Below are 14,258 nucleotides of genomic sequence, written 5' to 3' on the forward strand. Positions count from 1 at the left end.
ATTTGGATGACTTCTCGGAAGGTATCTAGAAATCTGACTGAAGCCAGCACATTTAATTGCATTTCATTTATTTAAAAAAACTGACTATGTTACAGAATTCAAAAATGTACACATACTCAAAAGAGTAATGAAGACTTCAACTTGAGGTTGCTTGCACAAGAAGATAGAATTAAATGTAATGATTTAAACAGTGATTGCACCAGCCATTTTAAAAAGCAATATTTCTTTAACAGTACAAATCCTGGCTGTTACAAATCCCAGTATTACTCACACCAGTCAAAGCCAGTGTACAACACAATGGTTTTATTTGTCAGAGAAACCAGGTCAAATAAAATATCATTGGTGTGCATAATCGGTTTCCGATTTTATTTTCATTATTTTTAGATTTTTTACATGTCAAATAATGTAATGTTTGTATTACATGTACTGTATTTCCAGGTAATGCTATCCTTGGTAAGTTCATAGCATGAAACCAAATCACATTCAATCACATTGGAATTAAAGCACATGTGGCTCTAAGTCAATGAAAGATGACATAACTAGTGTAATATGAAAACAAGACTTCAAGTTCAACGAACTTTGTACTATTTCAAAATTCAAACCTCGCTAACAAATGGCATTTTATAACTGTGTACTCCATTCTTTTTGTGAAAGTACTACAAAGTTTCAAACCTAATCATTCCTTTAACAGTGATACATCAGCAAAAGTAATATGGAAATACAGCACGGCTAATAAAAATAATGAATATATAATTATGCTGTTGCACACAATAATTGTATGTGTCAATTAATGCACAGTTTAAAATGCATAATTTTTGTGAGGAAGTTGTACTGTTGCACATATTATTTTAAAAAGCATTAACCTACATGGTGTTCTTGAATTGCATATCATGACAAATAATACTATTATTAAGTTGATAATGAGTAAATGGATTTTTTGCCTTGAAAGATAAGTCCACAGTACAATTAACAGGCAGCTGTATATGATGATGAATTAAATGTGAATCTCTTCTTGGCATCCCGACTGCACTCGTGAAATGAGATGTCCTCGTCCTCAGTCATCCTGAAAGGGTAGAAACAAGACATACTTTATTTTTTAATCTATTCAGTTAAAATGTAATTTGGTTCATTTGTATATATACAAAGAAAATAATTCTAAACAGCATGTTAAGTCTAGCGAGTAACGAACAAGAAGTCAGACCAAAATTGACAGAATTGAAGACAGAAGAGAACTCGATCGGTGACCAAAGACGCAACATACAAAGAGGGGATTGAGCTTAAAACGTCCAAGTATTGGTTTATGTGAACACTGGGAAAATACCTACCTCCACCCTTACAAAATCTGAACAAATAGGCAAACACAAGAAACATTCGCAAACAGTAGAGATTTAATATCAAGCAACAACAGCAGCTCTCCACATCTGTCAGACGCAACAAAAACATAGAGCTACAATGTGCTATAAATAGCTCACGCTTAACAGACAACTGTCAGTGCAGAGCAGCTGCGTGAAAGGGGGACTACTGCTTCACACTGTCACACTGGCCCCTGTTTGACTGAAGTTTGTACCATTGCAAGGTTCCGAACCAAGACCCTCTAACCAAAGCAACCAGTCCCTCCCATGTTTGTTGGGAAGGGAACAGCACGGAAATGTACTAGTGGCCATGACGCCATTCCTGGTCATACCATGTCGAGTACTATCCTGCTTTTAACCACCACGCCTCCTTACCCATTCGTCATCTCCTATGACATCATCAGCGGCAGGATCAGCAGCTGCAGGGGTCGAACCTTTCAAGGCCATCACCTTGTCCGTCCATGATGCCCCCACGCTCTCCCCTCCAGCGTAGTTAGCCGCTGTGCTCCACTGCCCCTCCTGTCTCGTCATGCTGCCTGGCAACAAAATAGGACAAATAATGCCACAGTGGAACCCCCCTTTTTTCAACATCACATGTATTCAAAACTCTGCCACGGCCCTAAGGAGCTGCTGCCCCTGCAAGACTGGCAGCCAGACAACGGCACATATACCGCATGCAGTCCTGCCCACTCTACAAGTCATTCAAAAAGAGGAGCTAGCCAGTCCCCACCCCTGTGGCCCTAAAACTCTACAGCAGTCTCAAGGACCAGCAGCGCACTGCCACCTTCATCGAGGAGACCGACATTCCCATCTGGCGAACGAAAAGGCGAAGAAACAGATGAACACACCCCCCCCCCCCCCCTTAAAAGACCATAAAAAAAATGATGCCTAAAAAAAAGGGATCCACTGTTTTCATAAAGGAGAAAGCATACACACACACACATGCATGCACACCCTCTTGCATACATGCAGATACAGACCAACACATATTCACATGAAGACGGACATTATAATACACATACACATCCTACTTGTTTAATCAAATTCATTTGCAGAAGTACAGTACACTGAATCAGATGAAATGCTGAGTTTTGGCGCAGAAATGGCTGTCCAAAGTGACACCATTTTAAAACTTAACAGAAATGGTCTGAAATTGCTAATTAAAAAGTGCATTTGTACGGCGCTTTTTTGATATAATAAATCCCTTGGGAAGAAAAAAACAAACAGGCCCACTTTAAAGATTCATGTATCTGACTTTCTTTTTTGATATTCTACGTATATATTTCACAATTTTTGTGTTTGATAGTTATGATTCAACTTCTTTCCCATACTATGCAACTTTACAGGAGAAAGCACTTACTAAGGAAAGGGCTGTTGCCTTGTGTCTTGAAACGAAAGGCAGTTCCACACTCAATCTCCAAGTTCTCAGCAGATGCCTCTGGTAACCACAGCAAGAGAAGGTCTGAAGTTGTCATTTCTTTCACCAAAGATGTAAGCTCAGGAACTGTGACTAGGGAAGACAACTCCGCTTCAGTGAGAGCATCTGTCTTTCCCTTGGCTTCTGTCTCTGGAAAAAGAATTATTTGAAAGTTATATAAAAAGGTATAACAAGGTTACAGTTGACTGCGATAGTTGTGCATCCCTCTCCCCTCACACACAATCTTCACACACAAATGACATAGAGGTACAAACACATGAAAAACAAGACAGTAAGTCACAGTGATTAACAGTAGCGGAAAAAAGTTCACAGCAAACACACACACACACGCATGAGTGCACATACACACACACACACACACACACTAACACACACACACTAACACTAACACACACACACACACACATGGAGCAATCCTGAATCCTTGCACCATACACTGTCACAGCTTTTGCCTTACTGTATGAGGAGTTCAAGAAGCCAGTTGACACTTTGGTCGTCTCACTGAAGTTTGGTTCCACTTCTTTTCCGCTGGCATCAAACTTTCTTCTATGTGCCCTTGTTGCCTTGACTAGAAGAATGAAGTAACGAGCCTGGAACAACAGATAGATCGCAGCATGAGAATGAGACAACTGTAACTATCAAAATGCACTTTTGTGATAACTCAGTTGATGAGATGATTCAATCTGCATACACATTCACAACACTTAGTGGGTATGAATACTGTTATGTATTAGAATTATAGAGTTCCCCAAACAATGTATATTACCCAATATCATGTGCTTGTATCAACTGCCCATCCCCAATCCAGCACCGGTAGAGTAACAACCTTATAAGGCTGAGAGCATTAGACTATAGCTAGCAGTTTCCCGCTCTTCCTCACTTGGCATTCCATCTCCAAGCACTATATAATCTACCTAAAGAATACAGTAAACCATGTAACTCTTACACTATGTTTTTGTGTTGGTATATATATGTGAGTGATCGTAATAACCCAAGAACATAACAAATACAATGACTAGAATGTCTCTGTTCTGCTTTTAAGTTCAGGATAAACCACTGAGTTATAAAGGATAAACAAGAGTATGTACGAGGATGAATGTGAGGGTGCGGGGATGGATATGTGTGGTTTGGGTTAAGTGTACTTATGTGCCTATATGTTCTGAGAGTGTGTTTTTATGAGATGTTACACACAAGCCAAGAGAAAAAATTCTGTTTGCTTCATTCAGACAATAAAGTTTTATTGAATTGAATTGAAGTTCATTGCATGACATTTTCAACATAAATCGAAAATTTTTATCTAAATTTTGATTTGATTAATATACTTACCCGAATCACATAATTTGCATTGACCCACTTCGATGCTTAGGTTATGATAAAAGCTACCCCGTCTAGGTATAAGGGGAGCAACCCCAACTAAAAAAGTGACTGCACCAGCATGACTGGCACCCTGGGTTACGTCCCATGCAGCACACTACGTCATCAATGGTGCTGGTCACGTGATACCCCTTCAATCGACTAATAGAACATTAAGATATCGAGCGGGGCAGGAGGGAGGGAATTACTTATGTGATTCGGGTAAGTATATTAATCAAATCAAAATTTAGATAAAAATTTTCGATTATAATTACATATTCTTACGCCGAATCACATAATTTGCAGATAACTCCAACCAGGAGGTGGGTAAGATCAAAAAAGGTTCAAACTCACCATCAATTTCTGGAAATGCACTGGCCCGCTGCCACCAAGGCAGGCAGGGACCTTGATCCATCGTTACAGAGCGCAGCAATGTCTCTCAGATAAAAGCTGATGAATACATCGTCTGATCGCCAATAGGCTGTATTCAAGACTTCGCTCATTCTGTGGGACCGCAAGACGGCCAAGGAAGAGGCCCAAGCCCTTGACTCGTGAGCCCGGGCCGAGCTGAGAGGAAAGGCAGGAAGAGCCCCCCCCCTTTGTGACAGGCTCCACGCATAAGCTTGCTTAATGACGGCCGACGCCCACCTGGCCAAGGTAGTCCTCGATACATCTTTCTCCATGGCAGTGTTTAATGAAATAAACAAAAGCTTCTGAGAACTCGATCTGACAGACTGAATACGGGAAAGATACGCCTCAAGGGCCCTAACAGGGCAGTTGACCATATCGGGATCATTCCTAGCCAGAATGTGCGAAAGCGGCTTCACCACCACCCGAGGAGAGGGTTGACCTGGTGACTGGTTTTTAGCCAGAAAGCCTACACGAAACCTCAGCGAAACCGAGCCATCGCGTTCCCAAGAAATGTCCTGCGGATTGCCCGAAAGGGCGTGCACTTCACTGCCTCTACGGGCAGTCGCAAGAAGCAAGAGAAAAAGAGTCTTGCGCGTAAGATTAGGAAGACTCGCGTTCTCCAGGGGTTCGAAATCGGAAGAGCGAAGAAACTCTAGAACCAGAAACAGATCCCACTTCGGCAGCGCCGAACGCGACTTAACTTCTTCAAGCGAGGCACCCTTAATGACTCCAGCCACGACTGTGCTGAGGCTAATCGAATGCCCTATCTGTTTCAACGTAGAAGAAATCGCGGACCTGCGAACCTTCAGAGAAGAGGAGGAGAGTCCCTGCGAAGACAAATCGGCCAAGTGATTGGCCACATGCATGGTACGAGGTGCAACCGGATTAACACCAGCCGTCTGGCACCAAGAAACCCATGCCTTCCAATGCGAAGAATAAACCGTGGAGGTGGATGCTCTGTGGGAGCGCTGAACCAGATGCAAAGTGCGTTCAGACGCTCCAGAACGCCTGAGAGCAGACCTCACAGTCTCCACGCGTGAAGTTTTAGAGACTGTGGGTCCTCGTGAGCGATGCCGCTTCGAGGCTGAACGAGCTCTCCTCTCACTAGCGACAGGGGGATTGGAGGACCGCGAGCCAGTCTCAGAAGGTCCGGGAACCACGTCTGAGACGGCCACAGAGGGGCGATCAGTAAGAGAAGAGACGGAGACTCCAATTCCGCCTTCCTGATCACCTGGCCGAGCAGGTTGAAGGGCGGAAAGGCATAAGCCTCCAGGCCCGCCCATGCCAACTCCAGAGCGTTGGTCTCCCAAGCCTCCGGGTCGGGGAAGGGAGACACAAAAATCGGAAGGCGTCTGGAGAACCTGGTGGCAAAAAGATCCACCTGGGGCTTCGGGACAAGAGCCCAAAGACGGAGAAGAGCTCCGTGTGTGACCGTCCATTCCGACTGCAACACCTTGCTGGAGCGACTGAGCGCATCCGCAAGCGTGTTGAGGCTTCCCGGCAGGTACCGAGCCACAAGGGAGATTCGGTGCTGAGTGCACCAAATCAGCAGCTCGCAGGCCCTGCGGGAGAGAGTAGGGGACCGCGAACCCCCCTGCTTGTTCACATAAGCGGCCACTGTCGTATTGTCTGTGAACAGACGGACTCGCTTTGCGGTAAGCGACGGGAGGAACGCAATCAGAGCCAGCCACACAGCCTCCAACTCCAGAGAGTTGATGTGCCATGCACTCTGTTCCGAAGACCACAGACCGGAGGCCGTGAGCCGGTCCGTGTGCGCTCCCCAACCCAGCAGGGACGCATCTGTAAAGAGGTCCAAGTCGGGAGGGGGGGCGGCGATCGGAACCCCCCTGCAGAGCCAATCCGTGTCCAGCCACGGAAGGGATGCAGCCTGGAACCATTCCCCAAGGGGAACAAGCTCGTTCCAGTTCACCCGAGGAGAGTCCACAAACGGCTTCAGGGCGTGCTGAAGAGGCCGTTTGTGCACCCTCCCCAGTGATACCAGTAGGGCCATTGACTCCATTTGCCCCAGAATGGAGGCCAATGTCCTGAGAGGAGCCTGCAGGAGAGGCAGAGTAGAGCGGATAAGAGCCTGGAGCTTGACCACCCGCTTCAAAGAGGGGTGGACAGTCCAGGAGACCGTGTTGAACACCATACCCAAGTAGGTGAACGTCTGCGACGGTACGAGCTCTGACTTCACCTGGTTGACCGAGAAGCCGAGCAAGCCGGCCTCCCGGAGAACCATCCGGGTGTGCTGCGAACAAACCTCCTCGCTCTGGCCCATGACAAGCCAGTCGTCGAGGTAAGCCCGCAGCCGAACCCCTCGCGACCTCACCAGAGCGCAGACCTGTCTCACCACCATGGTGAAAACCCATGGCGCTAGAGACAGGCCAAAAGGAAGCGCGCGGAACTGGTAGATTTGACCTGCCCACCGGAAACGGAGCCATTTCCGGTCGGCTGGATGCACCAAGATATGGAAGTAGGCATCCGTCAAATCTATGGAGGTCGCCCAGTCTCCTGGGCGGAGCGCATCTCTGACCGAGGCAGGCGTCTCCATTTTGAACTTGATCGTCCTCAAAAACGTGTTGAGGAACGACAAGTCCAAAACAGGACGCCAAGCCCCCGAGGCCTTGGGGACAGCAAAAAGCCTCCCGTAAAACCCCGGGGAGCTGTGGTCCAAGACTGCCTCCACCGCTCCCTTCTCCACCAGAGAGGCAACCTCCGCCTGGAGGACGGCCCTTGCCTCCCGAGAGAAGGGGGGCTTGAAGACTGGAGGAGACCTCGAAAGAGGGGCCTTGTCCTCCAGCCACAGCAAGCGGAACCCCGACTCCACTACCCCCACTATCCATCGGCTGTGAGTAGAGTTCAGCCAATGAGACAGAGCCCTCGAGAGGCCCCCAGCCATCACCAGAGTGGAGGGCTGGGGGGGGGTGAAGTCGGGGCCGCTTCATTGGGGGTGGGGCTTGCCCCTGGGCGCACCCCTCCCCCTGCCCGCCGACGACCTCTTGCCCGAACCGCGGTAAGGGGCATGAGGTCTCTTGCGGGAAGCAGGATGCGCCTGAGCTGGAGCCTTAGTCTGTTGAGACTGAGACTGCTTAGGCGCAGCCTGCTTAGGAGCAGCCTGCTTTTGTTGCTTCAGCGCCTGAAGCGCAAAAGAGGAGAACTGCGAGTCCCTGTTAGCCTCAATCTCTTGCTTTCTGGCGTCCAGGGCCAGGTGGCCAAAGAGAGAGCCCTCAACAAAGGGCGACGAGCGGAGGGAGTTCCTTGTCGACTCGTCAGAGAACTGAGAGTGGGTAAGGAACAAGTCCCTCCTGCACATAACCGCGTAGGCATAGTGCAGGGAGGACAACCTCATGTGCTCCTCGTTCACCCTAGCCAGTGTCGAGAGCAGAGAAGCAATATCTTCTGCGTCCTGCTCCCCGCTGAGAGCGAAAGGAGCCAGAGAAGAGGTAAGAGCCCGCGAAAGGGCTCTAATGAGAGTCTCTGAAATGGAGCTGAGTTCCAAGAGCTGTCTCCCAATTTCCTCTAACGAAGAGAGACTCTGTTCAGAAATGGGCAAACAGGAGTCCCGCCTGAGCGGCTTCGTGAGGAGAGGAAGGAGATCCGGAGTGACCTGCAAAGGTGCACTCGGAAGGGCAAAGCGAGACAGCAAGTTCCTAGGAGCCTTAGGCAAAGGCAACTTCCTCTGTGCCGCAAGAGGCACAAAAGAGGAAGCCTGCGCAGAAGAAGCAAGATACTCTAATGCCGACTCCGGAGCTGACCCATGGGGAACCAGCAAAGGAACAGAAGGCACAGGAAGTCCACCACTCTGAGAAGTGGACCTCGCAAAGAGTTTAGAAAGCTGAAAAGCCACAGAGGGCGATTCCAGAAACCGGAAGTAGCCATCGTCCTGCTGCTCCAACCGGAAGTCAGCCAACGCTGAGGGACCGGAAGTCGAAGGCTTAACAGACGAAGCAGCTCCTTCGGGAAAGTAGCGGGAGGAAACCTCCGCGGCTGCTTCAAGCGCCGCCTTGAAGCTAGCCGAGACCCCCGGCAGCGAGAATTCATCATCAACAGATTTAGAATCTGAAGCGACGAACGAAGGAGGCGGAACAAAGCCGCCTGAACCCACAAAGGGGCGCTGCGCAAACAGACCCGAAGGTCGGGGACCATCCTGCTGGGAGACGACCCCCCCCACGTCCTGGCTAACAGGAGGCTGAGTGGAGTCGAAGCCCGTAGCAGCAGGCAGAGGGAGATCGGAAGCCGACAACACCGAAGTGTGTGGAAGCTGCCGACCTCCCTGAGAAAGACACCCTGCATGTCCAAAGGGCGAAGCATGCCCGACATCCCGTGACGATCCAGGGGAACCGTCCGGAAGAGAGCAGGAAAATCCGGGTGGAGCCGGAAACACAGCTGAACCGGAAGCGCTAAGGCCATCCTGCAGCTGTGCATAGTGTGGGCAGAAGCCCGGAAGCCCGTAGGCAAAATCATGAGTCAGACCGGAAGTGACAGTTGACTGTGCACCGGAAGAATGACCCATGTTACCGGCCGAAGCCGGAAGACCAGCTGCCGTAAACGACTGCTGTGTCAAGACGTGGGACGCACCGGAAGTGACAGCAAGCTGCGCACAAGCGGAAGAACCACTGCTTCCGGCCGTAGCCGGAAGCCCAGCTGTCGCGTACAACTGCTGGTGTAAGGCGGGGTTCGGACCGGACGTGAACGCAAGTCGCTCACTAGACGGTGAACCCCTACTTCCTGCCAAAGCAGGAAGCCCAGCTGTCGGACCCGACTGCTGGAGTACGGAGAGGTTCTGACCCGACGTGAACGCAAGTCGCTCACTAGCAGGAGAACATCCGATTCCGGAAACCGGAAGTGCAGCCGCCGTAAACGGCAGCTGCGCACACCAACCTTGATCAGCCCGTATCCCCGGAGGGAAGCGCACTGTCACACCACCGCAAGCGGCAGGTAACGAGTACCGGGCCGGAAGAGCACGAGGTCCCGGCAGGGAAGATCCAGCGGAAGACGGCCCCGGCAAAAAGGAAGCCAGGGAACGAGCGTCACCCACCCCCGGGAGGGGGGCGGAACTGGAAAGGGAGTCCGACCGTGACATCTCCTGTCGCACCAGACTCCGAATCTCTGGAAGAAGAGACGAAATCAAAGAGGACACCAGAGCACCGGACTCTGGTGCCGCAACCGACGCAACGCAAACAGCCTTAGGAGCCGAAACTAGCAATTGAGAGCCGGACGGAAGACCGCTCGGAGCAGAGATAGGCACAGAAAATGACACATTGCTCTTAGGATCTGTCACTAAGATAATAGGGTCCTTGCTAGAGGACGCCGACGCGGAGGATTTAGGTTTGCCAGGGCCCTTGCCCTTATCCTCAGGCTTAGAGCCTTTCTTCTTTTTACCATCGGCCATATTAAGACCGAAAAGAAAACAACAACCACAACTGAAAAATAGCAAAGTCACACAGACGCTAACAAAATTCAGAAGCAGAAAGCAAACAATTCAGCACATACGAAAAGCTACCAAAAGCAGCTACAAGCAAGCAACAAGCGTTAACAGTCCAGTACACGGACGAAAACAACACAAGCCTGACAACGTGCAAATACAAATGGCGACCGAAAGGAAGCCAACAACTGCCGCAAACTTCAGAGTCCAAAGGACATGCGAAATTCGAGGCAGAAAGAACAAAACATGTAAGAAAACAAGAACAATCTCACCAGCTGCAAGCCAGCGAAAGAAGACGGGGGGCCAAGGCCGGTGGGTGCCGAAGACACGAAAACAAGCCTTAGCGCTAGCCAAACACAACCGTCACCCTTGAGTGATAGTAGTCGATTGAAGGGGTATCACGTGACCAGCACCATTGATGACGTAGTGTGCTGCATGGGACGTAACCCAGGGTGCCAGTCATGCTGGTGCAGTCACTTTTTTAGTTGGGGTTGCTCCCCTTATACCTAGACGGGGTAGCTTTTATCATAACCTAAGCATCGAAGTGGGTCAATGCAAATTATGTGATTCGGCGTAAGAATATGTAATTATAATTAATGTATACTACTGATCTGTCTGTTTGGGGGGAGTTTCTGGCAAATTTGACAAATTTGAAGAATCTGGGGAGTTTACTGCACTTTCATCTAAGACGCACGTTGACACAATTTGCTCAAAAATGCACCATATAAGTATTGTAATTATTCAAATCATAGTGATTGACTCGGCTGCCTAGTAACAAGCATCACGTACACAAACATTAGGGAAATGAATCAGACTGGATTGGTAATCCAATTCAAACATCACAACGATTGCTTTGTTTGCCTAGATCCTACAACATTTAATTAATCTTTGGAAGCACTTAAATTTTTTTTGCAAATTGAAGGACTTCCTCCTTTGCGGTAGCATTATCTGTAACGTAGAATTGCATGTATCGCATATCTTTGGAAGCAATCTGAGAGCATTTTTCCTGAATATATTAATTATTCCTTTCAGAATGAACCTTTTGATGACAATTATAAGCAACCAGAAACCACACCTGAAAATACAAAAGACACACAAGTATCATTTTGGTTACTATGACAGCTATACTGAGCTAGTATGCAGGTGAATACTGACGAGTGTTTCTTAAAAGTGAGACATGCTTGAGGCTGTAGCCGCTTGCGGAGCTGGGAAGCGAGTGTATATAAAACGGTTTGATGGCTAGCTATGCAAGAATTAAACACCATTGGTTGATACCGAAAAGGTCGTCTGCACTGGTCGGTTAACAGCCATGCATGGACTGCTACTCAAATTTCCAGCTGCGTGGCTGCCACCTTTTCTTGCGTAGCAATCATCTCCAAGCCATGCTCACCTTGGCTTGCCAAATCCTACTCCTAGCGTTACTCGTGGCGAGAATTGTCCAAGAAACAGGACTTCCTCGCCCCTCTCACTTCACTCGCAAATTCTCATGTTAAAAAAAGTTGGGGGACTGCATTTTCATGTCTTACCTTTGCACCAGAGCTGTCGGTAATGCACACTTTGTGTCTGTTTTGCACAGTCCCTTCTATCAAGGCACCATCACCTTTTCTGAAAAATGTGAAGAACAGGGGTGTATCTACTTCAAGCATTCAGTATGTATGCATGTGGCAAAGATCATGAGTGTGTGTGTGTGTGTGTGTGTGTGTGTGTGTGTGTGTGTGTGTTTGTGTGTGTGTGTGTGTGTGTGTGTGTGTGTGTGTGTGATTGGGTGCACACATTTGTGTGTGTGTGTGTATGTGTGTGTGTGTGTGTGTGTGTGTGTGTGAAAGTACATGTGGAGAGTGATGCAGAGGTTTCTCAATGTTAGAGGCTTGTTAAACTGCAAATCATTTCATAAGATTAAGAGGTTGATGAATAGGATTGGCCAGTGTCAAAGAAGAAGAAGAACAACAACAACAACAACAACAACAACAACAACAACAAGTTAAAAACAAAACAACAACAACAACAAAACATGATGAAATATTACTTCCTTACCCTGTCCATCGTCCTGTGCCCCAAGAAGACGGCCATGATTTATTGACTAGAGGCAAGTTTTGCAGCTTCTGATCGTCGTAGATCCGACTCATCTTGAAAACTCAGTATTTTCACGCGGTTTCACTGTTTGCAGAAGCTGCTGATGTGTGCATGCAACCGAAGAATTTGACAAACTTTCAAACTCAAAAGTTGAAAAGGCTGTGAATCCGTCCGAGCCAATGACCCGCTGTGCGTTCCTTACACTGTCATGTCGATGTTTACGTGCGATCAGATGACACGAGGAAGTAAATTTGCATTGTCTGCTTGCATAAATAAGGACCCTTGTCATGAGAGAAGTAGCAATTACTCCGTCTCGATCCAACACAGCACTATTTCCGCGTTAGGGCGACCATGTTGTGCTGTCTGCTACATGAGGTTTTCACAGTGACCTCCCTTGAGCTGTTTTGATTCCTGATTCAGCGATGTTTTTCTTTCTCCCCTCTCTACCCCACCTCTGTGTGCAGGGGCGGATCCAGGGTGGGTTTTCTGGGTTTCCGGAAACCGCCTCCCAGCCTGATGAAAAAAAAGGAAAGAAATGAAGAAAAAAAAATAAAGAAATAACTTTGAAAATAAAGAAAGAATGATGGCTCACTGGATTGCACCAAATTGCTCCATGCCATTTTCCTTGTTTTATCAACATTTTCCGGTGGGGGGGGGGGGGGGGGGGGCGGCCTTTGTCTTGTACATGACGGAAGGTAGTTGTGTAATTGGCTCAGGTTGCACCAGATCGGTCAGTTTTCCTTGCTTTGATCCGAATTTGTCTTCTTAAATTAACTTTTGGAAGGTGTAGTAGGGAACATTATCTTGGCTCAGATTGCTCCATGATTGCTTTATTTTCCTTGTTTTTATCAACATTTTCCCCTACTAAACTCTTCGCGTCGTAGATCTATCCCTAAAAGAAATGTGGAAACCCCCCCTTAAAAATGATGTGATCCGCCCCTGGCAGTGTGAGTGCGGCCCGTGTGGGTGTGTGTCAGCCTGTGCCAGTGTATGTGCGCGTGTGTTCAGTATGTCTCCGTGTTTGCCTGTCTGTCTGATTGCAGATCCGTCTGTTCATTTGCATCTGTGTGTCTTATATAATAGTGTTCTAACGTTAGTTGTGCAGGATGCAAAACCACTGACCAACATATTTGAACATTCATGCGTGACAGGGTATGAACTTGACACACACACACACACACGCTGACACACACACACACACACACTGAAACGTACACACACACACACACACACACACACACACACACTGACACACACACACACACCGGCACACACACCGACACACACACACACACACACACACACACACACACACACACAGTCTGACACACATGCACACACAGGCCGGGTTCAGTCACTTAGAAGCTCTACGTATTTGTCAGTTACAGTTTGTGTATTTTTTTCCGTTAACATTAACAATACCAATAACAACACTTTATTGTCCATTAAAATATTACATAAAAATGGACAATTTTCTTTGACACACCAGCCTGCCTGTAGTGTTAACGAGTATAACGAACATTTCATAAGAATTATTAGGACATTCACTGCTAAAACAACAATACATAAAACATAGGTTCACATATTATAACAAGCACACTTGTATATAATTTTACCAATGACACTGACCCAGAGTATTGTCATATTACATAATATAATAGAATTACAGATAAGATATCAATAGAGACATTATAAGATGTTTGGTGGCTTGTTGACAGACCAGCTTTTTTGTTGGTCCAAGGGGACCATATCGTCTTTTGTTTCATCTTTATCGACCAAGGCCGAAGGCCGCGGTTGATAAATATGAGACAAAAGGCGATATGCTCCCCGAGGACCAACAACAAAATGCTGGTCTGACGACAAGCCACCAAACATCGTTTTTGTCATCATTTTGGTTGTGCAACAAAATGCACAATAACCCACAGGGAGACGAATTTTTTGAATCCAACTCCGGGCCACAAAGCATCGTCACAGTAGCTCGAGATAACACGTCAACCTGCTTGTATGTGACGTCAAACGTAGCTTGTTGACGCTTTTCTTCCAGTCTGAAAATGTACAGTGCTGCGATCATACGTGTGAGTTCAGTAAGTGTTGAGCATATTTCTTTTCTTTTTAAGTGTTTATGGCTTTTCGTTATGGATTTTGCGATTACAGAGATAAGTTGCAAATTGACCATGAGTCGCCGCGGTAATTATCAACATTG

The 14,258-nt window shown here is 47.4% G+C and overlaps 1 protein-coding gene across 1 annotated transcript; it reads right to left on the reverse strand.

Annotated features, from left to right (window-relative positions):
* Nucleotides 1–51: 51 nt before the first annotated feature.
* Nucleotides 52–12,448, reverse strand: LOC138952418 (arpin-like). The gene is made up of 6 exons (XM_070324084.1): nt 12,017–12,448; nt 11,509–11,587; nt 3,248–3,380; nt 2,713–2,919; nt 1,728–1,888; nt 52–1,063 (listed from the first exon to the last, which is right to left on the reverse strand). The coding sequence occupies exons 1-6, from the start codon at nt 12,106–12,108 to the stop codon at nt 1,055–1,057; spliced, it is 681 nt and encodes a 226-aa protein (XP_070180185.1). The 5' UTR covers nt 12,109–12,448; the 3' UTR covers nt 52–1,054.
* Nucleotides 12,449–14,258: the final 1,810 nt, after the last annotated feature.

The sequence above is a fragment of the Littorina saxatilis genome, linkage group LG17 (assembly GCF_037325665.1).
Source record: "Littorina saxatilis isolate snail1 linkage group LG17, US_GU_Lsax_2.0, whole genome shotgun sequence".
Lineage (NCBI taxonomy): Eukaryota > Metazoa > Mollusca > Gastropoda > Littorinimorpha > Littorinidae > Littorina > Littorina saxatilis.